Source organism: Bos taurus, chromosome 7 (genome assembly GCF_002263795.3).
Source record: "Bos taurus isolate L1 Dominette 01449 registration number 42190680 breed Hereford chromosome 7, ARS-UCD2.0, whole genome shotgun sequence".
NCBI classification, from domain to species: Eukaryota; Metazoa; Chordata; class Mammalia; order Artiodactyla; family Bovidae; genus Bos; species Bos taurus.
The window spans coordinates 95,054,183-95,081,521 of NC_037334.1; the positions used below are offsets into that span (position 1 = coordinate 95,054,183).

General features: G+C 41.7%; 1 protein-coding gene across 3 annotated transcripts in view; it reads left to right on the forward strand.

Moving 5' to 3' along the window:
• RHOBTB3 (Rho related BTB domain containing 3) overlaps positions 1-27,339 on the forward strand; it is an 86,261-nt gene that overhangs the window by 18,239 nt on the left and 40,683 nt on the right. For all 3 annotated transcript variants that reach the window (XM_024995328.2, XM_015472367.3, XM_002689396.7), the window contains exons 5-10: positions 2,358-2,469; positions 4,855-5,220; positions 14,677-14,789; positions 18,121-18,241; positions 23,490-23,663; positions 26,357-26,523. In XM_024995328.2, the coding sequence (XP_024851096.1) occupies positions 2,358-2,469; positions 4,855-5,220; positions 14,677-14,789; positions 18,121-18,241; positions 23,490-23,663; positions 26,357-26,523 (1,053 nt within the window). The remainder of the gene's footprint in view (positions 1-2,357; positions 2,470-4,854; positions 5,221-14,676; positions 14,790-18,120; positions 18,242-23,489; positions 23,664-26,356; positions 26,524-27,339) is intronic.

The following is a 27,339-nucleotide window of genomic DNA, read 5'->3' on the forward strand; positions in this document are numbered from 1 at the left end:
GCACTCTTCCAGGGAATCTTCCCAACCCAGGGATCAACCCCAGGTCTCCTGAGTTGCAGGTAGATTCTTAACCGTCTGAGCCACCAGGGAAGCCCAAGAAAATCCCTACCTACAGAAAATAAATCCAGAACAATTAAGAAAGCAGTAATAGAATCATAAATATTGATAATTAGCTTAAATGTAAATGGATTAAATGCATCAACCAAAGGACATAGACCAGCTGAGCAGATGAGAACATGTGCATGTACGCACTTCCACTTAGCACATCACTCTCCTTGACCCCCCAGGTGGTATGTAATTATTTGATATTGATAGTTTAATCGTGTTCCCATTATGGCATGCAATTGTAATTATCTTTTATTCTTTGTCTTGTTATTGATTGTGAAAACTGATAAACATATTTTACTATTGTGATTGTGTAACTGTTACTCACTTAATACCACTGCATCATGATTGGCCAACAGAAAAATTATAGAATTCTATATCTCCAAAACTACCATTTAATAGAAAAACCTGTAATCACTTTTTAAAATCCAGATGTATATCAGAATTATCTTGGAATTTTTTTGAAAAATACAAATTCTCGGGTAGTGCTTTTTTTTTCTTTTAAACCAGAGCTCCAAATATGTTTCTAATGAGCAGCCATGTTTATTTTTAAACAACTGGACTATGTGAGGGTCTTTTACTTTTATCTAGCTTGTTTCACTTTTTCTATCTCATATTCAGTGCTCCTCTGTCCATGGGATTTTCCAGGCAAGGATACTGCAGTGGGTTGCCATTTCCTTCTCCAGGGATACCTTCCAAACCCAGGGATCAAATGCACGTCTCTTGTATTGCAGACAGATTCTTTATTGCTTAGCCACCCGGGAAGCCCATACATACATAAATAATTTTTGCTGTTCAGTCGTGTCCCAACTCTTTGTGACTCCACGGACTGCAGCACACCAGGCTTTCTGTCCTTCACTATCTCCTGGAGCTTGCTCAAACTCAAGTCCATTGAGGTGGTGATGCCATCCGACCATCTCATCGTCTGTTGTCCCCTTCTCCTCCTGCCTTCAATCTTTTCCAGCATTAGGATCTTTTCCAATGAGTCAGCTCTTCACATTGGGTGGCCAAAGTACTGGAGCTTCAGCTTCAGCATCAGTCCTTCCAATAAATATTCAGGACTGATTTCCTTTCAGATTGACTGGTTGGATCTCCTTGCAGTCCAGGGGACTCTCAAGAGACTTACACATACATACATAAATAATAATAATAAATTCCGTTCCTCAAGTGCACTATCCACATTTTAGGTCCTGCATAGCTACATTTAGCTAGTGGCTACTGTTCCATGATTAGCACAGATGTTGTAGGACATTTCCATCAACATAGAGCATTGCATGCTGTGCTGTGACCCAGCATCCCGAGTCCTATGACCAGCTGGTGCTGAGTCTGTTTTGCCCAGACTATTCCAGTCTCTTCCCTGGGTCCATCTACCTGAAGGTGGCCCACATGTCTGATAATGTACACCCCGAGGCCTGAGAGGTGACCGAGGGGTGACCAGATGTGAGGAGTAGGGAAGGGGAGAGTGGCTGGACCTCGGTTGTGTAGGTGTGGATATCTGCCTGCATGTACCAGTGCCCTCAGGTAGGGGCATGTGGGTGGGCAGGTGGAGAGAGGAAGGGTGGTCTTGGGCACCAGGAGTTAGGGGCTAGCTCTCTCTGCTGCAGGAAACTCTGAGGAGTCTCAGAATTTAAATCTGAACCAACCCTTCCAGTTTAAATGATGACATACTTGGCAAAGCAGAAGGATAGAATACATTTTATGTAACAGTTTATTTTCTTGATTTGCAACATTTAAATATTTAGGTAGGTGGTATGCGGACCTCCTTTTGTACTTTTGCCCCAGGCGTCACATGCCCGGAGCTATGTAAGTGCATGTGGTTAAGATTTTTAATTTATGAAATGACGGATGCGTTTCAAAGTAATTTGTTCAGGAAACAAAGTAGAGCACATATGAACGTTCCGAATTGTTGTGAGCAGATGTGACCCAAAGCTAGAGATCTGCTCTTGCTTTGACTTTTTCTAGTGTTGGTTGTTATAGTTGCCTGTGAGATGGTTATTGGTAGTCACTTGGATGTACTGCTTGGCATTCTTGATTATTCAAGAGAAAGTACAGTTTTTTCCTTGAATGATAGTTTATGTTTAGACAAGGCACAGACTGTTCTACTCGATAGATTTTTTTAAAAATAAAAAAAATTGAAAAGCATTGGCTAAGGCATACGTGTCGATGGTACTGGCAGCTGTGATTCGGAGTCCAAATAGTCATATCTACATAATTTTGTCAGAGCTCTAATTAACATTTGATTCTTGTTTTAGTTGGAATATTTCATGATCCAAGCCTTAAATCAGAAGACAAGTGAAAAAATGAAGAGAAGGAAGATGAGCAACTCGTTTCATGGAATTAGACCACCTCAGCTTGAACAGCCAGGTGCATTTATTAGCCCGTGTCTAAACATTCCGTTGATATTTATTGTAGATCGTTTAAAAAGTGTGGGGGCAGTTGTTCTCAAATTTGAGTGTGTTCAGGACTCACCTGACATTCCGATTCAGTGAAGCTGGGATGGAGTCTGAATCTGATTTTTAAATAAGCCTCCCAGATGATTCTGAAGCAGGTGGCACCTGGATCACATTTTGAGGACTATTGTCTTGAAAACTTGAACCTATAGATTCTTTTAAGAATGGTGTGTGTGGTAGAGAGCTGCTCTAAATTACAGTCCAGTGAGAAATAACCAGATGTGATGCATGAACTTTGAGTGGATACAGGTTCCATAAAAACATCTAAAAGATGTTCTTGGGACAGTTGGGTAAAATTTCATTATGGATGGGAAATTAGATGATACTATGGGATTACTGTTGATTTTCTTATATATGATAGTAGTATTGTGTTTAGTAGAAGAATGTTCTTATTCTTAGGAGATAAATATGAGTTATGAGTAAATATGAAAGTATTTAGAACTAAAGTATCCTAATGATTACAAATTACTTTTAAATGGTTTGTGAGTGAAGGAGAGATGCACACACACAGAGGGAGAGAGAAAATTTAGAGATAAGGCCAAAAAGTAAAGTGTTAATAATTACACAATTTAAGGGCAAGATATATGTGTGCTCATTGTATCATTCTTTGAGGTTTTTGACTGTTTGAAAATGTTCATGATATAGGGTTAGAGGAAAATAAAATTAAAAAAACTATATCAACTTGCCAGAACTTATTGCATAATTTTGTAATAGCAGTGGTAAAATAATACTCTATTCAGATCAAGTAATTATGGATATTGTTTGTACTTGATAAGTATTTGGTGAATGAATGAATGTACATGAACAAGCCAAGAGAGTGTAATTTTGTATGGGAAGTCAGTTCCAAAAATGTGGACATACACACCGTAGAATTGGCTTTGAACTTTGTGATGTGCAGGGTGAAAGGGGTGATGTGGTTGTTACGTAGCAAACCCTGGGCCCTTAATTACTTCCTGGATGCGAAGATGAGTGGGGAATGGCCAAGTCAATGATGCTGATGCATAATTTCTTAGTTCTTATTAATCAAGAAGAGAAAACATACCAATTGCTCAGACAAGGCAAAATTCTTCAGGTCATTTAGCACTACAACCTGTGGGTCTTCCTCTGGGGCCAGCAGGTGAGATAGTGGGCAGGTGTGCCCTTCCCATGGGAGCGCTGTGGCATCGCACTGACCATAACTCAGGGTCCGGGGTGCACGTTTGTTCTGGTGCTGACTTCTTCTAAGGACTGATCCCTGGCTTTGGGGCATGTGATTTTTATAAACTGTTCTCAGACAGTCAGGATCTGTAGGGTGCCTCTGGTGATGGAGAGAAGAGGATGGATAGGGTACAGGGCAGAAAGAGCCTGGCCCCCAGCTTACCTTGTCCAGTTAGTAGACTGGAGTTCTGCTTTGGAATAAAGAATTGTTTTTATTCCTGAAGAAGGCTGAATTGTACTGGTTTAAATGATTGTATATCCTTCAGGCAACCCTTCCCAGGTCACGTTTTCCTCGGCACAGCTTTAGATGAAAGTTAGCAGACTGTTCACAATTCGGGTCTATGATGAGGACCTGGGCTGTGGTTCTCCAGGCCGATGTTCTGAATTGATGGAGGCTAATCTAATTTAGTTAGTGATCAAACTAGGGAATGGAAGGTTACCTGCCCTTGTGGAAATCATGGAGCCTGACCAGCAATCTCCCTGACGTGTGCCGAGAGGAAGAAGCTGGTTGTGGGGCAGCATAATGTTTTACTAGGAGGGAAAGACAAACTTTAGCATCGGAATAAAATGGTCAAGGTGGTTTTAAACCATCGAGTCCAAGACTCTGAACCCTGGCTTTTAAGAGGCTGCAGTTTTAACAATTCATTCCTCTGCCTTCAGTTATTCTGGAAGGAAAACGACTTCAGATGTGAGGTTGGGCTCTTCAGAACTTTCAGAAATTTCTTTGCATTTTTTTATCAGGTGAAGAATGATGACAGCCAACATAACTGAAATCTAGCATTTGGAGAAATATTTTATGTGGGGCCACACATAGTGAGAAATGCTCTTTGTGGCATTGGTACATTTTTCATTTGTACTAGAAAAAGTAAATACAGTATTTCTGTGTATCTGTGTCATTCCTGGATAGTTAGTTTATAATTAGATGAAGCTATAGAAAAGGTGCTGTTTTTCTGGATCCAAAATGGCCAAATATTGGCAACTTCCTATGGTTCAACCTAATAATATTAAAAAAAATATTGTTTTGTTGTGTTTAAACCTGAAGTGACAGGGGTCTGTGGACCTAAAGAGCAGTTTGTTATTCTTATTTTCTTTTTTGAAACAGAGAAAATGCCGGTCTTGAAGGCTGAAGCATCGCATTATAACGCCGACTTAAACAACTTGCTGTTCTGCTGCCAGTGTGTGGATGTGGTGTTTTACAGCCCAGATTTAAAGGAGGTGGCCGAGGCCCACAAGATCGTTCTCTGCGCCGTCAGCCACGTGTTCATGTTGCTCTTCAGCGTAAAGAGTCCTGCTGACATTCAGGATTCCAGTATCATCCAGACCACCCAGGATCTCTTTACTATCAACAGAGACCCCGCGTTTCCAGGTGCTAGCCAGGAGTCTCTGGGCAACCCGCCCTTACGAGTCATCGTTAAAGACGCCTTCTTCTGTTCTTGTTTATCGGACATCCTGCGCTTCATTTACTCAGGTACCTTGTCACATGGTTCTGGTACAGCCTCGTGAGCTTTTGAAATGAAGTGTGCCCGTGGTCTTCATGTGTTACCGGTTGGTTTTATCTTTCTCTTCCTCATACTATCTGAGGTGAAGATTGTAAATGCAGTAGTGTCTGCTTTATCCACAGGAACTGGGCCAAGCTTTCTCTCCTTACAAGTTCCTTGCCTTGGTTTTACATCTACCTGTAGAAACAGTAACTTCTTTTCCTATTGAGCGAGTATGTTAGTATTTTAAGTGTTAGTCACTTAGTTGTGTCCGACTCTGTGATCTCATGGACTGTAGCCCTCCAGGCTCCTCTGTCCATGGAATTCTCCAGGCAAGAATACTGGAGTGGGTAGCCATTCCCTTCTCCAGGGATTTTCCTGACCTAGGGATCAAACCCAGATCTCCCACATTGCAGGCAAATTCCTTACTATCTGAGCCACCAGGGAAGCCATTATATTTAAAAGAATATTCAGAATTCATTTTAAATATTTAATATTTAAGAATTCATTGTCTGATTTAACTTTAAAGAAATAAAATTCTTCAAATACATATGAAAATAAGTGTCTTTACTTATTCTTGTTTGACTCAGATTTTGGAGGGAATTGAAGGGAGAAATTACCATGATCATTGCATTCAGTTTAACAACTAGAAACAGTATCTAAAATTAGTTCAGACTGAAATCTAATTAACTTTGACTGTGACTATTTCAAACTACTGTTACTTCTGTGCCCTTATCTTTGTAGGATTCAGCTTATCAATTGTTTTTCGTCTTATCCTTTTAAAAGCTCAGTATAGCACGTATATTCTAAAGATTAGACTTTTTAATTTGAGTTATTTTAACAGGGTGGCTTCCTGGGTAACTCAACTGGTAAAGAATCCACCTGCAATGCAGAAGACCTGGGTTCAGTCCCTAGGTTGGGAGGAGTCCCTGGAGGAGGGCATGGCCACTCACTCCAGTATTCTTGCCTAGAGAATCCCTATGGATTCAGTCAAATGATTGATGATAAGATTTTTCTCTTTTTCATTGGGGTTGTGTTTAGTTTTGCAAGTTAAGAAGTTAATGGTTGTGAAAAATAACAGTTGTAGCATGCAGATTAAGTGGATTAAAAATATACATATTGGAGTTGAATGTGGTGATATAAATCTTAAATCCATTAAGTGAATATTTGCTTAGAATATTCCACCCCTGCAGAGCATACCAGCAGTCAGTGCCTTCGGCATGGCAGCCTCTCTGTAAATGTAGGCTGAACTAATGAGTAGACTCTAGTAGCTGTGAATCATTATGTGAACAAACCAGATAAGCTAGAGTCTTCATTTAGCACAATGGATTTTTATGTTTAAACTTAGAATCTCACAGTTCAGAATTAGGACTAATTTTGAAAAGCCAAAATGTTTACACATTAGAAGAAAAAAAATGTCTTTAATGATATGTCAGAGAACCATGATGGAAGTGTTTGGCTTTTCTTTTCAATGAGTCTGCTGTTGAAGTCATGAATTATTCAGCATGTTTCCCACAGTATCCATTAAATACTTTCAAAGGCGCATGAGCACTTTGAGGTCAGTTCTAATAACTAAATGTATGTCCAGTGACAGAACCTGCTTATCTTTCTCCTGGGGAGTAATTTTTTTTTTAATTGTAAAATTCATACATACAGATGGAAAAAAGGGGGAGAGAAAAGAAGAAAGTTCTCACGCCCTAGTACCTTTCCCCAGAGTTGATTGCCTGTTAGAAGTCATTCATGTTTTCACTCTCTGATGCTTTTTGAGAGAAATGAATATGTTGAGAAACTTGCTCTAATGAAAATGTAACCTTTGGTGACTGCTGTTTCCTGGGAACCACAGGTAGTTTCCATGGGTGGAGCATGGAGTGGGAGGGGATGGCTGGAAGGAGATGAGGCTGGCAGGGCCCTTGGGAGCTGCTCCTGCTGTTCTAAGAAGCTTTTCTAGAACTTTATGCATGATTAGACTGGGCTTTGGGAAGATCCTCTCTAGTGATGGTGGGAAGGTGGAAGAGCAGGCAAGATGAGTGCAGTTAGGAACCACTGTTATTCTGGAGCTCAGCCTAAGGAAGGCCAACATTCTGAAAACAGGTGGTTGGTCTTGCAGCCTCTCTATCACCAGTACCAGTGGTCTTCAAACCTTAAAGTACCTGCCAGTCACCTGGTGATCTTGTTAATGTGCAGACTCCGATTCGGTGGGCCCTGGTGGGGCATCAGTTCAGTTCAGTCACTCAGTCATGTCCAACTCTTTGCGACCCCAGGGACTGCAGCACACCAGGCTTCACTGTCCATCACCAACTCCTGGAGCTTGCTCAGACTCATGTCCATTGAGTCGATCATGCTGTCCAACCATCTCATCCTCTGTTGTCCCCTTCTCATCCTGCCTTCAGTCTTTCCCAGCATCAGGGTGTTTTCCAGTGAATCAGTTCTTTGCATCAGGTAGCCAAAGTATTGGAGTTTCAGCTTCAACATCAGTCCTTCCAAGGAACATTCAGGACTGATTTCTTTTAGGTTTGACTGGTTTGATCTCTTTGCAGTTCAAGGGACTCTCAAGAGCCTTCTCCAACACCACAGTTCAAAAGCATCAATTCTTTGGTGCTCACCTTTCTTTATGGTCCAACTCTCACATCTGTACAGGACTACTGGGAAAACCATAGCTTTGACTAAATGGACTTTTGTCGGTAAAGTAATGTCTCTGCTTTTTAATATGCTGTCTAGGTTGGTCATAGCTTTTCTTCCAGGGAGCAAGCTGAATTTCATGGCTGCAGTCACCATCCACGGTAATTTTGGAGCCCAAGAAAATAAAGTCTGTCACTGTTTCCACTTTTTCCCCATCTATTTGTCATGAAGTGATGGGACCAGATGTCATGGTCTTAGTTTTTTGAATGTTGAGTTTAAAGCCAACTTTTTCTCTCTTCTTTCACTTTCATCAAGAGGCTGTTTAATTCTTTGCTTTCTGCCATAAGGGTGGTGCCATCTGCATATGTGAGGTTACTGATATTTCTCCCAACAATCTTGATTGCAGTTGTGCTTCATACAGCCCAACATGGAACCAGTTCATTGTTCCATGTCCAGTTCTAGCTGTTGCTTCCTGACCTGTGTACAGATTTCTCAGGCAGGTCAGGTGGTCTGGTATTCCCATCTCTTTCAGAATTTTCCACAGTTTGTTGTAATCCACACAGTCAAAGACTTTAGTGTAGTCAATGAAGCAGAAGTAGATATTTTTCTAGAACTCTCTTGCTTTTTCAATGATCCAGCGGATGTTGGCAATTTGATCTCTGGTACCTCTGCCTTTTCTAAATCCAGCTTGAACATCTGGAAGTTCTCGGTTCTTGTACTGTTGAAGCCTGGCTTGGAGAATTTTGAGCATTACTTTGCTAGTGTGTGAGATGAATGCAATTGTGCAGTAGTTTGAATATTCTTTGGCATTGCCTTTCTTTGGGATTGGAATGAAAACTTATCTTTTCCAATCCTGTGGCCACTGCTGAGTTTTCCAAATTTGCTGGCATATTGAGTGCAGCACTTTCACAGCATCATTTTTTAGGATTTGAAATAGCTCAGCTAGAATTCCATCATCCCCACTAACTTTGTTCGTAGTGATGCTTCCTAAGGCCCACTTGACTTCATATTCTGGGATATCTGGCTCTAGGTGAGTGATCACACCATCATGGTTATCTGGGTCATGAAGATCTTTTTTGTACTGTTCTGTGTATTCTTGCCACCCCTTCTTAATATCTTCTGCTTCTGTTAGGTCCATACCATTTCTGTCCTTTATTGAGCCCATCTTTGCATGAAATGTTCCCTTGGTATCTCTAGTTCTCTTGAAGAGGTCTCTAGTCTTTCTCATTCTACTATTTTCCTCTATTTCTATTGATCACTGAGGAAGGCTTTCTTATCTCTCTTTGCTGTTCTTTGGAACTCTGCATTCAGGTGGATATATCTTTCCTTTTCTCCTTTGCCTTTCGCTTCTCTTCTTTTCTCAGCTATTTGTAAGGCCTCCTCAGACAACCGTTTTGCCTTTTTGCATTTCTTCTTGGGGATGATTTTGATCAGTGCCTCCTATACAGTGTAACAAATCTCCATCCATAGTTCTTGGCAGGCACTCTATCTATCAGATCTGATCCCTTGAATGCATGAGGGTCTGCATTTCCAGTAGTCTCCAGGCAGTGCTGATGTTTTGTACCACAAGTTGCTGTAGCACCTGCTCTTGGTAGAACTGGGACCACCAGCCACAGCCAGGGGATGAGGGCCTGGAATTCAGCCCAGAGGCCCTGAAGAGGAACCCAGTGATTAGTCTCAGGGAACAGGGTCAAAGTGGAATCGCCTGCCAGGCTGACTGACACAGAGCTCTCTGGAGCTGGGGCTGTCCATGCATTCTTGTACCCCCTGCCTGAAGTTGAGGCAAGTGAATGCTTAGTGGTTGGGTGGAAACCCAGTGAGCCTGGCAGTAGTGACTAGAAGGCAGAGATGCATGATGACATGGACAGCTTGCTGAGCTGCAAACCCCCGACCAGTTCAGGGCATGGACTTCTCAGTCTGATGCTTAGCTGTTGCCTCTCTGCTCTGAGCTTTGTTTGCATGTGACCCAGACAGGACGTAGTGCCAGGTACACACTGGCCACAGGCCACTGACCTGGGGCTACAGGGAGACCTGGATGTGGGCTGAGGTAAAAGGAAAGTGAATGCTTCAGCAGGTGCCTAACAATTCTTCTTTAACTATTTACTCAGTATAACCTCAGACTCAAGCAAAAGTGCTACTGTTCGTTGTGTTTAAAAAGACGACAATCTCAGCAAAATACAATTTATTGAGAAGAAAAACCGACCAGATTCCCGATCTCAAATGTCTAAACATTTTCTGATGTTTTCTTTTTGCCCTTTGATTTTTTCTTGGTGCATAGGTTGCTTATTTAAAAAAATATTTTTTTTAATTAAAGCAAACTAAAATTTGAAACCTAATTTTTTTTTTTTCCTTAGAGACTTAAGAGGCTGGGCTTATGTATTTTCTGTTTGTTTATCTTATTGTTGTCCAACATCTGAAAACTTTTGAACAGAGCACAAGTCTTAAGACCCAGTTTCACACTGGTTTCCTCCTTGCAGCCCTGGCCTAGCTGCAGGTCCTGTTGGGAACTGTGGAAGACAGGAGCGGGTTGTGCTCACGTCAGTTGGACCGGGAAGCAGAGGCAGAACCCATGAGAGGGCGTGCTCCGGAATGTTTGCCCTGAGCAAACACGGGCTGAAAAACCCTATTAAACGTGTCTCTTCCTTTTTTTAGAAAAATGAACCAAATGACAGAGAATGTCTCTATTCTTTTTAAAAATTTTAAATTTTTAAAAATAATTTTCTTTTAACCTTTAGGAATTTGAAATGTTGCAGATATTGTGTCTACCATGGATATTTGAGTCCTATATTTAGGAAGGGCCTTTTAATACTCTGGTTAACACTTTACCCCTGTAATGAAGGCCTCTGTTCATTTTCATATTCAAATTTCTGAGCAAACAGGCACAGTGAAAGTGCGTATGTTAATTTCCTCTTGGATAGCTGCTAACATTTCGTAACGTCTAATACTTTATGACTACCACTGACATTGCGTGTGCATGCTCAGTGGTGCCCGACTCTTTGCAACCCCATAAACTGGAGCCCACCAGGCTGCTCTGTCCTTGGGATTTTCCAGGCAGGAATACTGGAGTGGATTGCCATTTCTTTCCCCAGGGGATCTCCCTACCCAGGGATCAAACCCATGTCTCTTGGGTTTTCTGCATTGTCAGGCAGATTCTTTACCACTGAAGGAGGAATAATCTGAAAAGTGAGGCCCGCAGTTTCCTGGTCTTGAGGAGTAATCCTTAAATGGCATACAATTGTAACATTCTTATGATACTGTGTACAGCCTTTATGCTGGCAAATTCCTGAGTCACAGGATCTCAGATGGATAGCAATTGAAATCTTTGTAAGAGCATCAAGAATTTAGCTTTGAGCTCTTCCTGCCACAGATGGCCCTTAGAATTTCACATCACTTATTGAAATGCTGCCAGGGTAAATGAATTTGTGGAAATGAGCGTAGTATTCTCCAGCTCTTGAAATTATTCTGTGATATGCTCTTTTCTGCACTGCATAAAAGAACAGCTGAATGCACATGGGTAGATCATGCTCTGTAAGAGTAAATAAATTAGTGCTCTAAGAAGTTAAAATCACAATCGGTTATGTAGGATGACATCTAGAGCTCTGCTGTAACATATAGTACTATGCCTATTGTTAGCAGTAGTGGAGAGGGCAATGGCACCCCACTCCAGTAATCTTGCCTGGAAAATCCCATGGACTGAGGAGCCTGGTAGGCTGCAGTCCATGGGGTCTCTAAGAGTCAGGCACGACAGAGTGACTTCACTTTCCCTTTTCACTTTCATGCATTGGAGAAGGAAATGGCAACCCACTCCAGTGTTCTTGCCTGGAGAATCCCAGGGATGGGGGAACCTGGTGGGCTGCTGTCTCTGGGGTCGCACAGAGTCGGACACGACTGAAGCGACTTAGCTGCAGCAGTGTATTAAAACTATGTTAAGAAAATGGAACACATGTTAAATGTTATTGGGGCTTCCCTGGTTGCTCAGACTGTAAAGAATCTGCCTGAATGTGGAAGACCTGGGTTTGATCTCTGGATTGGAAAGGTCCTCGGGAGAAGTGAATGGCTACCCACTCCACTATTCTTGACTGGAGAATTCCATGGCCAGAGGAGCCAGGGGGGCTACACTCATGGGGTCACAAAAGAGTCAGCCATAGCTTAGCGCATAACACTTAATGTTATTACCACAAGAAAAGAAAAGAAATCTCAGTCTTATTATTGCTATATTTGACACCTAAGTGTCAAAGATGATTTGATTAGCATTTCTAATTATGGCAAGAACCTGGTCATTAGAGTACCCTTATAACCTAGGCTTACTTTTCTTTTCAGTTGTTGGATCTTTCTGTGTCTGTTCTCAAACAGATTAATATCCTGTAGGAATTTACCTATTGCTAATCTTAATACACTTAGATTTGATGCTTGTTTTCTTTCTGATACTCTTCTGAATGGAGATACTGTGTAGGTGTTCTTTAGTTAACATAACTTTACTTTTAAGAAACAATATCTGTGCTCTCCTTTAACTTGTGTGAGTATCAGTCAGAACTACTTCCATGTACTGTTTGCTGCATGCCACTGACCCTGGGTTTTGAAAGTGGATAAAATGTCTAAAGGATGAGCAATAGTCATTAGCAGTCAATGCACGCTCGAATTTCCTGGAGGCTTTTAAAATTGATGTCTGGGCCCCATCCCCAGAAATGCTAATGTAATCCATCTGGGGATGGCACCTTCTCCAATGGTATTTTATAAAAGATCATCCAGGTAAATGTAATATATAGCTAGGGGTGAGAATCACTGGCATAGAGTGAATTTTCTTGAACTGAGGTCCCTTGGCTTCTAAGGGATCCTTCTCTTTTATGTAGACTTTACTGGCTATGTGTGCATGGGAAATTTTCTAGAGCAGTGATCCAGAGAATTCATCAGATTGTGAAAAGAGTATGTGACTTGAAGTTAAAAATCATTCTTTGAGGAAGAGGAAAACAAAAAGCATAGGCTTGTTCTAGACTGTACGTCTTGTGGAATTTGAGGAGGGAGAAGAGCTAACAGTGAAGTCAGAAAAAGAGTGCCCAAAGTTAAGAAGAGGCAGGGGTGCCCTGGAGCTAGCTAGTGCCAATGTGTGAGAGGCAGTGGTATTTACCTGTTCCTAAGGGTGTGTTCGGAGAAGGCAATGGCACCCCACTCCAGTACTCTTGCCTGGAAAATCCCATGGGCAGAGGAGCCTAGTAGGCTACAGTCCATGGGGTCGCTAAGAGTCGGACACGACTGAGCGACTTCACTTTCACTTTTCACTTCCATGCATTGGAGAAGGAAATGGCAACCCACTCCAGTGTCCTTGCCTGGAGAATCCCAGGGACGGAGGAGCCTGGTGGGCTATGGGGTCGCACAGAGTCAGACACGACTGAAGCGACTTAGCAGTAAGGGTGTGTTCTGTGTTGTTGTATTGAACTTGGCCATGGTGGGAGCATGTACCCCGCAGAACAGCAAATGCCCCAAATGAGGACTCTCCTTCCCCCACCCCTCTCCCAGGATACACTGTAGTAGTCATGAAGGACAGGTAAGGAGAAGTTTAAGATAGGCAAGGATGCCAAGCGCTGCAGGGCTCAGCTCTAATGAGGCCTGAGAGCAACTGGACTGCCAATTTGATTCTAAAAGATTAGTTTTGGATCTCCTTGCTACAGCCTGGCGGCAACTGCCTAATCTCACTGGTTCAGTAAATGTTCATTCCGTGCCCTCTCCACTCCCCAGTATTCATGAAGGCACCTGGCAAAGTTCTGGATACCTGAAGGGAAATACCAGAAGAGAAAGACCAAGAGCAAATAGAAAAGGATCTCAACTTACCCAGAGACATAAATCAGCTAAATTCATACCAGTTGTTAACTGCGTAGATAGAACTAGAACCTGGGTCTCCCAACTGTGCCCACCCACTCTGTATCTTTTTGAGTTGTATTTTTAGGATTTAGGACTGTCTATAAGGGATGGGCTGGATGGGGGTAATCTCTACAGAAATGCACTTTTGGAAACTTAGCTGCATTGATAATAAGATTCACTTGATGTGGAAAAGGCCAATTGGGAGTAGGGAGGCTAGGTAGGAGACTGCTGTGGGCCAAAGAGAGACGTGTTTGGGGGAAGGGGAGACATTTTGCTGATCCTGGACGAGGAGACTGTAAGGCACAGAGGAAGAGGGGCTGACAGGAGTGAAGTGAACCTAAGAAGAGACGGCTTAAAAGTGGGTTGGTGTGAAAAGGGCGAGAGGGACCGACCGGGTGGGGTGAGTTTTCTTTTTTTAATGTCCCAGTTGTGTGGTTCTACAGAAAATTATCCAGCTCTCTTCTTCTGGTTGGTTCTGTAAGAACTGGCTATGGAACATCCTCATCGGACCCTGACAGTGCATGAAACCTTCTGAATGCATTCTGTTCCTTTGCCTGATTGTAGTCACTGCCCTTCATGATTGGTATCACTGAATCCAGCCTTAGAAAGGACGGAATCCGCCTCATACTCAGAGCAAGTAAATCAGTTGAGTGTTGGCCCTCTTGTGATGGGAACTCATATTCTAGCCATTGCTGTTATCATTAGCTCATCGCCTGTTCTATAAAGAGGTGGCAGCTGTTCAGGAAGAAGACTCCAGCTTTTGAGAAATAGTTTAGGTGAAGGGAAACTTTTTTTTTTTAATGTGAGAGCTGTTTAAATGTTTTAGTGTAATTGTAAGAATATATGTTTGGTAAATAAAAATTAAAAGAAAATACTAAACAAAAAGAAAGAGGAACATTGATACTCAGTAAAATATTTATCTTTCTTCCTGCTTTAACAAAAAATTCAATATATATTGATTTTTTTTACAGGTGCCTTCCAGTGGGAAGAGTTAGAAGATGATATCAGGAAAAAATTGAAAGATTCTGGAGATGTTTCAAATGTAATTGAGAAAGTTAAATGCATTTTAAAAACACCAGGAAAGGTAAATTAGTTTATTGTAAGTTACTTTCTCTGAATTATAACTGGTATTAAGGTGAATATACTATGGAGTCATGAGGAAAGTTGATAATGTATTTTTTTCCTTAAGTCTATTTTTTGCTGTTTAAATGTTTTAAATATAAACACGTGATTTCTTGCTATCTCTGATTTTAATTCATGTTAGAATTCAAATATGTATGAGTCATGTCTTTAAAATGTTGGTTTGTGAATTCTGTTCCCTGAGACATTCCCCTGGGACTCTGGGAATATGCAGTCTATGTTAAGAATGAAGGCTGTTGGATTTGCCCAGTTATAGTCAGGCTTATGGGAGACGATGCTTCCTCACTGCTCACAGTTTCATTCCAAACAGTTTTCAGGGGCATGGCAGTCTCAGTGTGTGTCCTTTTCAAGAGTTCCGAGAAATTTCCTTGACTAGGTGGGCAGCTGAGGGTTTGTTTCTCATCCAGTATAGAGTTCAAATCATATGTTAGGTTCAAAGATTATAGAAATATAGACTTTGTATATGGTCATAAACTACTGCCCATGAAAACCCTAGTAACAGATTTTGCAGAGTCTGTAAGAGCCTTAAGAGTAAATCTGTTCACTTTTAAGATGACTACATTAAACAATTTAGCCAAAATCTTATTTCAGATTCTGTGATAAGCAAATCGGCTACAGTGGATAAAAAGGCAAGTTGTGTGCACTGCTTAGCAGAATAGAGGTTTATGTTAAGTGTAAGAAAAATGATTATTTCTTTAATTTTTTATACAGATGACTGCCAATGCTACAACCTAAGTTTATTAACATTTTAAGTTAATGTTTCAAAACTGCACTAAGTTTTTATAAAGATTCCTGACTATTCTTTAAATAAAAAAAAATGATCTCTTTTTAAACCAAATATGGAATTAAAGGATAAGACCATTCTTTGCTTGTTTTCATAGCACATTGAAGCAGGTATACAGAAGCTGGCCACTTGTGCAGGTGTATGGCAGGGTAGTAGCTCTTATAGCCTAATTCAGCTAAATAATGCTTTTGTAGAAATGTGCATTATAGACTTGCACTCTGCTTTTCAAAAGTTCTCTACATGAACTTGCTCACAGACCAGTGAAAATACATATATTCTCTCCAAACTTCTGCCCTTGCTTTTTTTTTTTTTTTTCCTTCAAATTCAAGGCATAATTGGAAGTTCTTGGTGGCCTAATAGTTAGAATTCTGGGCTTTCGTTGCTGTGGCCTGAGTTCAGTCCCTGGTCAGGAAATTAAGATCCTGCAAGCCATGTGGTGTGGCCCAAAAAAAAAAAAAAAAAAAAAAAATCAAGGCTTGGAAACAAGGAAATCTGTTATACAGATGCAGAATCTTTATATATTGATACCTAAAATACATCTACATGCATTCATGATGTACAAATTCGTAACCTTACCTAAATGGTTAGGACAGAAGTGTTGCCTGTTGTTCTAAACCTGAGCTTTTCCTTGGGTTGGATTCTGAACAGTCATTCCTTTCAGTAGCAAGAATAAAACAACTTCTTCTTGGGGAAGGGAAAGCTGGGGCCTGTATTAGTCCATGGAACTGAATTAAATCCTTCCTTTGCACAGGAGGACACGGGTTCTTGTGTGCTTTCCTCCTGTGCTTTCCCGGGGGTCTCTCTTCTTTGAGTATTGGGAATCAGGAAATACTCCGTTTAAATTGTGTCTGCCACAAATTACCTGTGGCTTTGAGTAAGTCTTCTCAGGGCTTTCTCTAGAATGAGGGGTAAACTAGGCATAGTTGATAGGATTTACTGAATCCTAACCATTCTAACCAATCCTAACCACGAAGAACTTCCATCTATGCCTGCTAAGTCGCTTCAGTCGTGTCTGACTCTGTGCGACCCCATAGACAGCAGCCCACCAGGCTCCCCCGTCCCTGGGATTCTCCAGGCAAGAACACTGGAGTGGGTTGCCATTTCCTTCTCCAGTGCATGAAAGTGAAAAGTGAAAGTGAAGTCGCTCAGTTGTGTCTGACCCTCAGCGACCCCATGGACTGCAGCCTTCCTTCCAGGCTCCTCCATCCATGGGGTACAGTTTATCTCTAGACTGATTTCTGAAGCCCCTGCTAGCCTTCAGGTTCTGATGATGCTTTTTGACTGTTCCTGTGCTTTATGTGTAGGAGTCCCCCAAGTCCTCACCCCCAGTTCCTTCAGTGTGTATTAAAGAATACTGTGTATAAGAACTTAGATTACAGGAGCAGGGTTTGTATAATCCTGTTTTGGTTGTCTGTTTTGCTCATGGATATCATCCTGGAGTGTATGTTCTTCTTTGAGAGGCAGGATAAGGTTTTTTTCCTTCTCGCCAAATGTTTTAACTTCCCACCCTAGTAGATTAACTCAGAGTGGGGAGTAGGTGCCTGTTATTCTTATTGCTAATGTTGTATGTACACTTGGTTATTTCTTAGAGATAAAGCTTTCTGAATTTCCTGTCTAGCTGAGCAGAGGGTCAAAAGTTCTGACCTGGCCTGAGGTTCTGAGAGTCAGCCAGGGAAATGGGTGATGGAGGAAGGGAGAGGGGCTGGCTCTCATTCCCTGGGGCTCTTTCCTTCAGAAGGGATTGTCTGAAGGATCACAGAAAGGGTACACAGAGCACCAGATCCTAAGTGGGGAGCAGAGGAAGGCTGGAGATGCCCAGCCTTCTTCACTGTTAACTGGAGGCTCCAGCTAGGAGTTGGGAGAGGACAGATCGGTGTGGTCATGGGACAGGGTTTCTAGAGCTCCAGATGAGAGATGCAGGCAGCCTCTGATAGATTCCAGCCATCGGGACTGTGGGCAGGAGAGATATTTGGGATTATAAGGTTGTAGATCAAGATGCCTTAGTTCCTCACTCCCAGGTGTATTAACGTTGAATCTAGTGAGCAGTAGAACTTGATGTGATCGGTGAAAAATATGTGTGTTTTCTTAATTGCAAATTAAATTCTGTGTATATATTTTCGTAACTAGTGAATAGACAAGCAGGTTGTCTATGCGAACACGTTTTACTAGGCGTTCATATGAGGCCGGGCTACTGCTGTCTGTTTCCCAGGCGACAAAGGTCCGGGGGCTTCAGCGCCCCTCAGCGTCTCAGTTGCAGACTCTTCACTTAGCCAGCTCCTTCGCTGCTGTGAGTGCTGCATAGTGCACTGGTGCTCTCGACAGGTAGCAGATGTAGTTCTCGAGGGCAGGTTTCCACGAAAGCTGTGACCAGAGATGCCATAGAGGGGGTAATCATTACTCCTTTAGACAGCAGAGATTTCCACGTTCTCTAAGCAGATTATCAACGCATATTGTATAATATTTCCTCTCGCATTTTTATTTCTCCTTATAGTTTAATTGCCTAAGGAACTGCAAAACCTATCAAGCCAGAAAACCTCTGTGGTTTTATAACACTTCCCTCAAGTTTTTCCTTAATAAACCAATGCTGGCTGATGTTGTCTTCGAAATACAAGGTACGGTTCAGTTTTTACAAAGTTCATCATTTGTTTTAATTTCTTGTTTTAACTTTCTGTTTCAATTTCGAGTATTTTGGGTGAAGGAATGACTATTCTCTATTGTAGGATGTAGGTTAATAGTACTTGAATTTCTACAAATTTCTACAGTTTCTAGAAAATTTCATTTTCTAGGGAAATGAAATATTTTATTAAAATAAGAAAATGAATTTATATTTTCCTTAGTTTGTTGTTACTGTTACCCAGTGCTTCATTAACTTTTAGGGACTAGCAGGGGATAGACCGATGTTACAGATCACCCACTTGTGTATTTTGTTTGTGTATTTCTTTAAGGTCGTAGTTTTTAAATCATTTGAAACTAGCCCCCTCAACATTTAACATTACGTCTAGTTTATGTTTTCAGCTCTTTTCCTTTTTAATTGAGCAAAAGGAACTACGCTTGCTTAGGGTCAAGCCTGGCTTACATCAGGCGTCTGTAGTTATCACTACATTTACTTCTTAATGACACTCAGAGCAATTGCTGCTTTTTAGCTCTGTTGGAAAGTAATGCTCCCTAATTTTAATAAAGATGAGCCCTTTTAATGCCCATTATTGTTATTCGCTTGGATACTTTGTCACTTTAGTAGATTGAAAGCATAGTCTTAAAAATGAATTGTGAAATACCTTTAATTAGGAAAGTTGTTTCCAATGAATTAAGTACACTTTCAGGTGGGCTGTTACTAAAAGTAAGATTTAATTTAATTTTATGGTAGAAATGTACGGCAGCTAATAGTACCTTACTTTTAAAAAATGTTCACCAGAAGGATTTGTTTTGCTTTTAACTCTGGTCACTTGCCAAGACAAACTGAATTGGAAACTTTCCAAGGTGCCTTTGGGTAAGCGGCTGCTAGTAGCTGCAGTGTGAGTGTGGGCTACTGAGAATGGGACAGTCAGTGACCTTGAAATTATGTAAAAAGGGATTCGGAGAAAAGTAGGCTCACAGTTGACCAAATTTCCTTATAATTTGCATAGGAGGCACTGACACCAATTATTGTACACTATTATTTTGCAGTATTATTTTAATAATATTGTATGTTATTTTGCAATGTTATTTTAAAATAATATTTTTAAATATTATTAAATAATAGTGTAAGATATTATTTTACAATAATATAGTAAAATATTATTTTAATATTTTACACTATTATTTTAGTGTAACCTGTTGAAAAGAGTTTCATGGGGAGTGTGCAATGCATGAAAATATATGTTACACTGAGAGGAGAGAGGGCAGTGATACAGAGAACACTCTCATAGCCTGCTTTTCTTCGGTGATCCCACCCACCGACCCTTCGCAGGCACCTGCTTGTACCCCACCGTGGGAGCAGCCGGACCTGAAGAGCCCCCGTAATGCCTTCGGATACCACGTGGCAGCTGCTCTAATGCCCTTTGTAGCCTCCTCAGCTCAACACCTGAGGCCCCCAAGGGAGCCAGGAGTGGACAGGAGCAGGAATGGGTGAAAGCAGGGGCCAGCGGGACCTCTGCCATCCACTGGCGGAGAGGCCGCCTAGCTCTGAGGCGTGTGGGGAGGGCAGCTCCCAGAGCCGTGGTCACTGCCCTGGGGAGGGTCTGCAGCCCTAGCTCCAGCCTTGGCTTTGCTTTCCAGACAGTGTGTATGTATCCTTGGGCCGGTCCTCCGTATGTCCTCCTGGAGTCTTTTCATTTGCAAAGTGAAGACCGTCAATCATGTTGATTCTAAAAGGTCCTTTCTAGTGTTAAGCTTGATGAGACGGTAGTGACAGAGCAGGTCAGGGTTTTGCTTGGAAGCATTTTTACTATTTAATAGGTTTGGCTGTGTTACTTTGCTTTTCGGATCCTCTGTTTCCTCACTTGTGAAACGGGGATGCTAGTTTCTACCTGGGAGAGGGTGACTGGTCGTGAGGATGGAGGTGATGGTGCGTGGAAAGGCACATTTAGAGGCCTCATAGGCAGACCACACTGTGGTTTTCTGTGCTGAATCCAGGGCTGCAGCAAATCCTTTTTAAAAACTGTTCAGACATCACTGACAACTGACTGGAGTTGACATGAGATATAAAACTATGACTGAAATAGTCATCAAATGTATACATATACAAATATATAAATGTATACAGTGTGTATGTAAGTTTGTGTCTTTTTCCATTAAATAAAACTAGTCACAGTAAACTTTTGGATATGATGTAGAAAGATATGTTTCCTTTTGACATTTGAATCTGTGCCTTATGAAAAATACTATTACAGAGCTACATTCTGTCTTGTTTACTTAGTACATATTCTGAACCTCTCTTGAGCTAGACAAGTTTCCTGTTTTCAGGATAAAACAAAAGAATGATTCTAAAAATTTCATTTTTGAAACTTGGCAAGTAGTGTGAAGAAGGTATGAAAAATGTAGTATTTTAGTATGTAATAAAAATAAGGATCCTTGATAATCTGTGCAAAGTTACTGGAAACTGGGCTTTAACTGTTGTTTCACTCTTAAAACTTTTCTGAAAAAAAAAAAAAAGTAACAATTTAATACTACAAAGGAAAGTTACTTTAGGTCTTGATGTTTTCAAAGGACATATTTATCTGTTAACTAGAAAACTAATGTCTTTTTCCCCCTGTAATTCTTCAGCTCTAGCCTATTGCTGTTGTGTAAATAATCACTACATTATTTTCATTTAGCATGTTTTATACTTTGCTTTTATATATATATATATATACACACACACAGTGTTTAAAAATGTGGCTGTACTGAGGTATTGTATTACAGTCTCACAGTAGAACAATTTATAACACCAAAACAGTAGTTTGAAAGAGTGAGAAACAGAAATGGATATTTTCTTGATTGGAGGTGTAGTGATTTTTCAAACTCAATTCCAAGCTTGAAGTGGGCCTTGAAAATGCCTGAAGGCCCTGCGTGTTCTGTTCTTGGTTTTGTAACTCCATTGTAACCACAGTTATCAACAGGAAGTTTCTGTTCAAGTTTCAAGGTTACCCAAGTTTCTTTCCCATCTACTTCTATCTACTAGGTGTTTTTTTTTTTTTTTGCCAATCTTAAATTCCTCTGCTTACCCCAAATTGTTTATTTAAGCCATACTCCTATTTTTTTTCTTTTTTCATGGCTCCTTATTTAAGATTTTAGAATCTTCAAGTTGGAAGTCAAATTGCATTGCCTATTTGAATTCTTTGTTAATTGCTGTGTACACATACATCCAGCACACTTTCATTGTGGAAACTGGTCACCCCCCGACCGATGGACACTGTAACACTGAGGGCGGGTGACTGAAAGTCAGAGAGGGGGTCAGGAAGGGAGGCTGCCTGCTGGTAGGTGTGGGGACCTGGCAGGAGAACTCCTAAGACTTCTCCCTGCACGCACGGGAGATGGGTCTGCGCGGGTGCCGGGCAGTGAGCACAGAACTGGCGCTGTCGTGCATTGCATGTGGATCCTGAGGGGCTATTGACTTTGGAGAAAGCACTAGGCTTACGTGGAACTTTTTTCCTCTTTTTTTCTGAGCCAGAAGATTTTGTGCTTGGATATTAAAGAGCATGAAGAACCCCGTAACTAAATATTTTGGAGAAGAATATATGCCCCTGAGAAGTATGAGATTTGGGGGCTGCCGGATGCAGACTTGTGGGCAGGGCAGAGTAGTCTGGCTCATAGAGCTACTTTCTGGAGGGGGAGAGTTTTGTCACTCACACTGGCTGTGGTGTCTTCCACCAAACTAAAAGTTTGGCGTCTCCACACAGATATAAAGAACAGACTTCTGTACTCTATGGGAGAAGGCGAGGGTGGGAATGATTTGGGAGAATAGCACTGAAATGTGTGTATTACCATATGTGAATCAGATCACCAGTCCAAGTTCGATGCATGAAACGGGCACTCAGCACTGGGACAGCCCAGAGGGATGGGCTGGGGATGGATCGGGAGGGGGTTCAGGATGGCGAACACATGTACACCCGTGGCTGATTCATGTCACTGTATGGCAGAGCCACCACAATATTGTAAAGTCATTAGCCTCCAATTAAAATAAATTAATTTAAACAAACAACAGAAAGATAATAAAAGTTTGGCGCCTCCAAAGCGAGGTAGCTCCATATTTCTCACCTTTGTACATTCATTCCAAACGTGGTGGTTGTCACGTGGCAGATGCTTGATGGCGATCTGTTGATCTGATCTAGACTGAGCTGAAGGCTGGCTGTAGGTTCGTGGTTTCCTCAGGAGGTGGGAATGGTGAGCCCCAGGCTAGCTGAGTCCCGTCTGCAACAGCCGTGGTCCCTTGGCATGGTAGTTGGAGGGCTTAGCAAGTTTCTCTGGAGAGTCAGTTCAGTTTCATGTGCTTCAGTGAGGCATATAGGCTGAAAAGTGAAAAGTGAAGTCACTCAGTTGTGTCCAGCTCTTTGCGACCCCATGGACTGTAGCCTGCACCAGGCTTCTCCATCCATGGGATTCTCCAGGCAAGAGTACTGGAGTGGGTTGCCATTTCCTTCTCCAGGGGATCTTCCCGATCCAGGGATCAAACCCAGGTCTCCCGCCTTGCAGGCAGATGCTTTACCCTCTGAGCCACCAGGGAAGATATATGCTGAGGGGCCTTTAAACTTTAAAGCAGCCCTGGCCCTCCCACAAGCAGGCCTTATTCATCTAGGAAGGGGAGGTTCCCTGTGGAGGTACTGTGACAGGGAGGAAGCGGGGGACTAGATCATCCATCCTCTTCTGAATTTTCCATGAAGTCTGAAATGTTGCCTTTGGCCCCACAAGAGTTTCCCTTGCCATTCTTGCTGTGATGTATGAACTGCTTAGGCTAAGCATGATTTATTTTCCTGTTTCTGATACATAGAAGCCCAGCCAAGACTGTACTGTGAGTAATGGCTGTGTTTCCTTGGGAGGGCACTTGGGCAGGGGTGGGTAGTGGTATTTCAAGCCAATTGTAGAGGAATAGATGTTTTGTTATAAAAACATGTAGCAAAATATTTCATTTCAGTGTTTCTAGCTTCAGGAAATAAAAACTAAGTAACAAATAATTGCCTGACTTGCAAATTGTTCCTTTCAAAGCCAACTTTTGAACTCTCTTAATTTTTCAATTTATTTAAAAAACTAAAAAGTCTCTGACTTTTAATCACCCTCACATCTGGTTTCTGAATATCAGCTTAGCTGTGCCTAATGCAGTACCATTTTGATTAGAAGGAAAATTGCTAGAACAGGAACTTGGCAAGCTTATGGCCCTTAGCTTTGTTTCCCTGTTGAACCTTACAGGTACGACAGTGCCGGCCCACAGGGCCATCCTGGTGGCCCGGTGTGAAGTGATGGCAGCCATGTTTAACGGGAATTACATGGAAGCAAAGAGTGTTCTGATTCCAGTTTATGGTGTTTCCAAAGAGACTTTCTTGTCATTCTTGGAATATCTATATACAGACTCCTGTTGCCCAGGTGAGCCATTATACACGTTAGATGATGATGATGTTCAGTCTCTAAGTCATGTCCAACTCTTTGAGACTTCATGGACTGTAGCACGCCAGGCTCCTCTGTCCTCCACTGTCTCCCAGCCTTCTCTTTGCTCAGATTCATGTCCATTGAGTGGACGTGATACTACCTAACCATCTTATCCTCTACTGCCCTTTTCTCCTTTGTCGGGCTTGCCTCGTGGCTCAGTGGTGAGGAATCTGCCTGACAATGCAGGAGACATGGGTTCAATCCCTGGGTCGGGAAGATCCCCTGGAGAAGGAAATTGGCAACCCACTCCAGTATTCTTGCCTGGAGAATCCCATGGACAACGGAGCCAGAGGCGGGGGCTACACTCCATGGGGTCGCAAAAGAGTTGGACACAAGACCTAAGCAACAAGCACATGTTAAATAGAATCTCATAATTCTTTCTTTCCTGATAATCCATTTTGAGACATTGCTTTCTATGAAACCTCTTTTCATTTAAGGTTTGTGGGAGCTGACATCATGGAATGTGCCAAGCAGGTGGAGGTGATGTTGGGACAACAGAGAATTTTCATAGTCAGTTCAAGTGCAGGAGTGGTGATTGGGTGCCTCTTGTGGGCTCTCAGACCCTGGGATAAGTTCACGTGTCTCTGCAGCGCCGACAGCACGCTGATCATGGCAGGCCCTCTGAGGTGGAGGGGTCTCATGGTACTCAGCGGCTACTCCACTGCCGCAGATTAGGGCGGAGAGCTCCCCAGAACACTGTGCTTTCATGAGGAGAATAGGGTTGGGCAGCCACTTTTATGGCTCTGACTTCTGACTGAGGCACTTTCAAGAAATTTCAATATTCTGAGATTCCTGTGGTTGTCACTCTAGCCCAGAGGATGGCCTTTTTCCAACTTTTAATACTAAAAATGCTGCCTTTTTTTTTTTTTAACCAGCTGAGCCACAAGGGAAGCCAAAATATCAGTTTAATTAGAAAAGTCCAGTAGGCAAGATCTATTGCAGTATGGAAGAGTAACATCATACTCTCCTAAAGCAGACTTATCCAAAAACTTTTCTTCAGTGGTTTAGAATGCCCAGTGGACTGTAGGATTTATTTCCTTGTTCACCGACTGTTGACTGGGAACTGTCTGTGGCAGCTGCAGAGTGGACCAGGTTTTGCAGGTTCCCTGGACCTGGAGGCACTTTAGATAAACTGCAGAATCCTTGCCACAGACCCGGAGCCTTGGGATGCAGGCATGGAAGCCCCTTTTAACTAGTTTTTTTTTATCCTTTGACCACCAGATGGCTCCCGCTGCAGATACAACCAGAATAAGCCCCAGTGGTGGAGTCCAGGAGCCTGAGGCCTTGGTTACCAGGACCAGGCCAGGCACCCTGCCAATATAAAAAGGAAATACACCTTTCAGACCATACCTCTCTTCAGGCTGACTGCTTTAATTTTACATTCAGAAATGTTTGTTATTGAAATCTCCTGAGTTTTAAATAAGTCATGAGCCCTCTAGTGAAAAGTTTTAGAAATTCCAGGACAGAAAATTCTTTTAATTGAATCAGTTCTGGTCTTGCAGCCATCTATAGAGTGTTCTGGAGTCAGTTACAGTCGTTAGTGTTAGAGACTGGCTTATCATTGCTGTTTAGTAAAAATGAAAGCGTTGATTCTCATCAGAATGTCTGTTACTGGGTATTTTATTATTTTGGTATTGGAAAAATTTGTATATTAAAATATTTGAGTGGATTTGGAATAATAAGGAAATTTGTTTTCTCAGTCGCCCTCTCACTAGAGTAATCGAAGCTTTGGATTTTAAGTTTTATCTTACTAATTAGAAAAAAATGCTCATAAAAGCAGCAAAACTGTAAGACAAAATACTTTAAAAATGGTAAAAGGTGAAGTGTGAGGGGGAAATGAGTCAAAATGAATAAACAGAAAGTTAACCTGCATACTGGAATATTTGCACTGGGAGATTGCAGAAAGGAAAATAATCTGTTCATTTTGATAAATATTTATTATATACACTATTCTTGGTTCCTTGCTACATTTAAAGAGGGACAAGAAAGAATTACATGAAAAAAATCATTCGACATACAGAGAAGTGTTTTAAAAAAAAAAAAACTAACAAAAAAACCTGGGTGACTGCAGGGGTGTAAGGAAGGGGGATATTTTAGTGCTTAATGGGTACAGAGTGTCAGTTGAGGAAGAAGAAAGTTTTGGAGAAGGGAGTGGCGGTGATTACTCACCAATGTGAATATACTTCATGCCACTAAACTAAGCACTTAAAATGTAATGTTCTGTTTAACTTAAAACTTTGTGTTACGTTTATTTTACCACAATAAAAGCCAAACAAACCCAAGCCAGAAGAAAAAATCGCAAGGATTTAGTGTAGCTAACAGACAGAATTGCCCATTAGCCCTGGAGTTGGTTATTAAGGGCAACGGTAGAATCTCTTTCTCTGGAGAATTAAAAACAACAACAGCAACAGGTTCACTTCTGAGTCCAAAAGCGTGAATGAATTCCACTTAAAATGGAGTCATCGTTTAGACTGCAGACTCAACTCCTTCAAGGCCTTTTCTAGGCATTCTCTTTGACACTGCTTGGTACAGTCAGCACTTCTTCGTTTTTGCTGTTGTTCTGTGGCTAGGTCAGAAAGGAGACTGTGTTATTATTGCCCATTCTCTCTTCTTTGCCTTCCTTGCGTCAGCTGGCATTTTCCAGGCCATGTGCCTCCTGATCTGTGCGGAGATGTACCAGGTGTCCAGACTGCAGCACATCTGTGAGCTCTTCATCATCACCCAGCTGCAGAGCATGCCAAGCCGGGAGCTGGCGTCCATGAACCTTGACATAGTCGACCTGCTCAAAAAAGCCAAGGTAATTGGCCCCTACATTTCTGGTTGGTTGATTTTTCAAAAAAAAAAAAAAAAATTATATTACTTCAAACATTTTTTTGTTTGTTTCTCAAGAGTTCCATTACCCTTACGAACTAATGAAAATTAATGGAAAAAAAAAATTGAAGAAGGAAATGGCAATCCACTCCAGTACCCTTGCCTGGAAAATCCCATGGACAGAGGCACCTGGTAGGCTACAGTCCATGGGGTCGCAAAGAGTTGGACACGACTGAGTGACTTCAGTTTCACTTTTTCACTGATGAAAATTAGTTTGGAAATTTGGCTACATGAGTAAATGTGCCCTGACAACACATCTGCAGATAATTCGGAGCATAGTGTTTTTGAGCAATGCTTTTCGAAGGAGATAGTTGCCAATATGGAATTTTCCCAACTGAATGGTGGTCCTTGTTCACGTCAGTCGTGTGTGATGCTGTATAGCTCTGTACAGGCAGTAGAGAAAATAGAACTTCCCTTGAATTTCCCTCAAATGATCCCATCATAGGATTCCTGAGAGAAAAATGGAGTCATCGTTTAGATTGCTGACTCACTCCTTCAGGGCTTTTTTCTGGCGTTCTCTTGGACACTGGATGATTCATACATACTGATAAGAGATGGTTAGTCTGAACTCGTTTATTTGTTCATTCCTTCATTCTTCCGTATGCCTGTTCACTTCATGAGCATGTTTTACAGTTCTGCTTGTTTGCTGGAGGTGTTGACGGACTTGTCAGTTCCTTCAAGCATCTTTCACTGAAGTGTCTCAATGTGTGAGGAGTTACTCTAGTATTCCATGGCCTGCCCT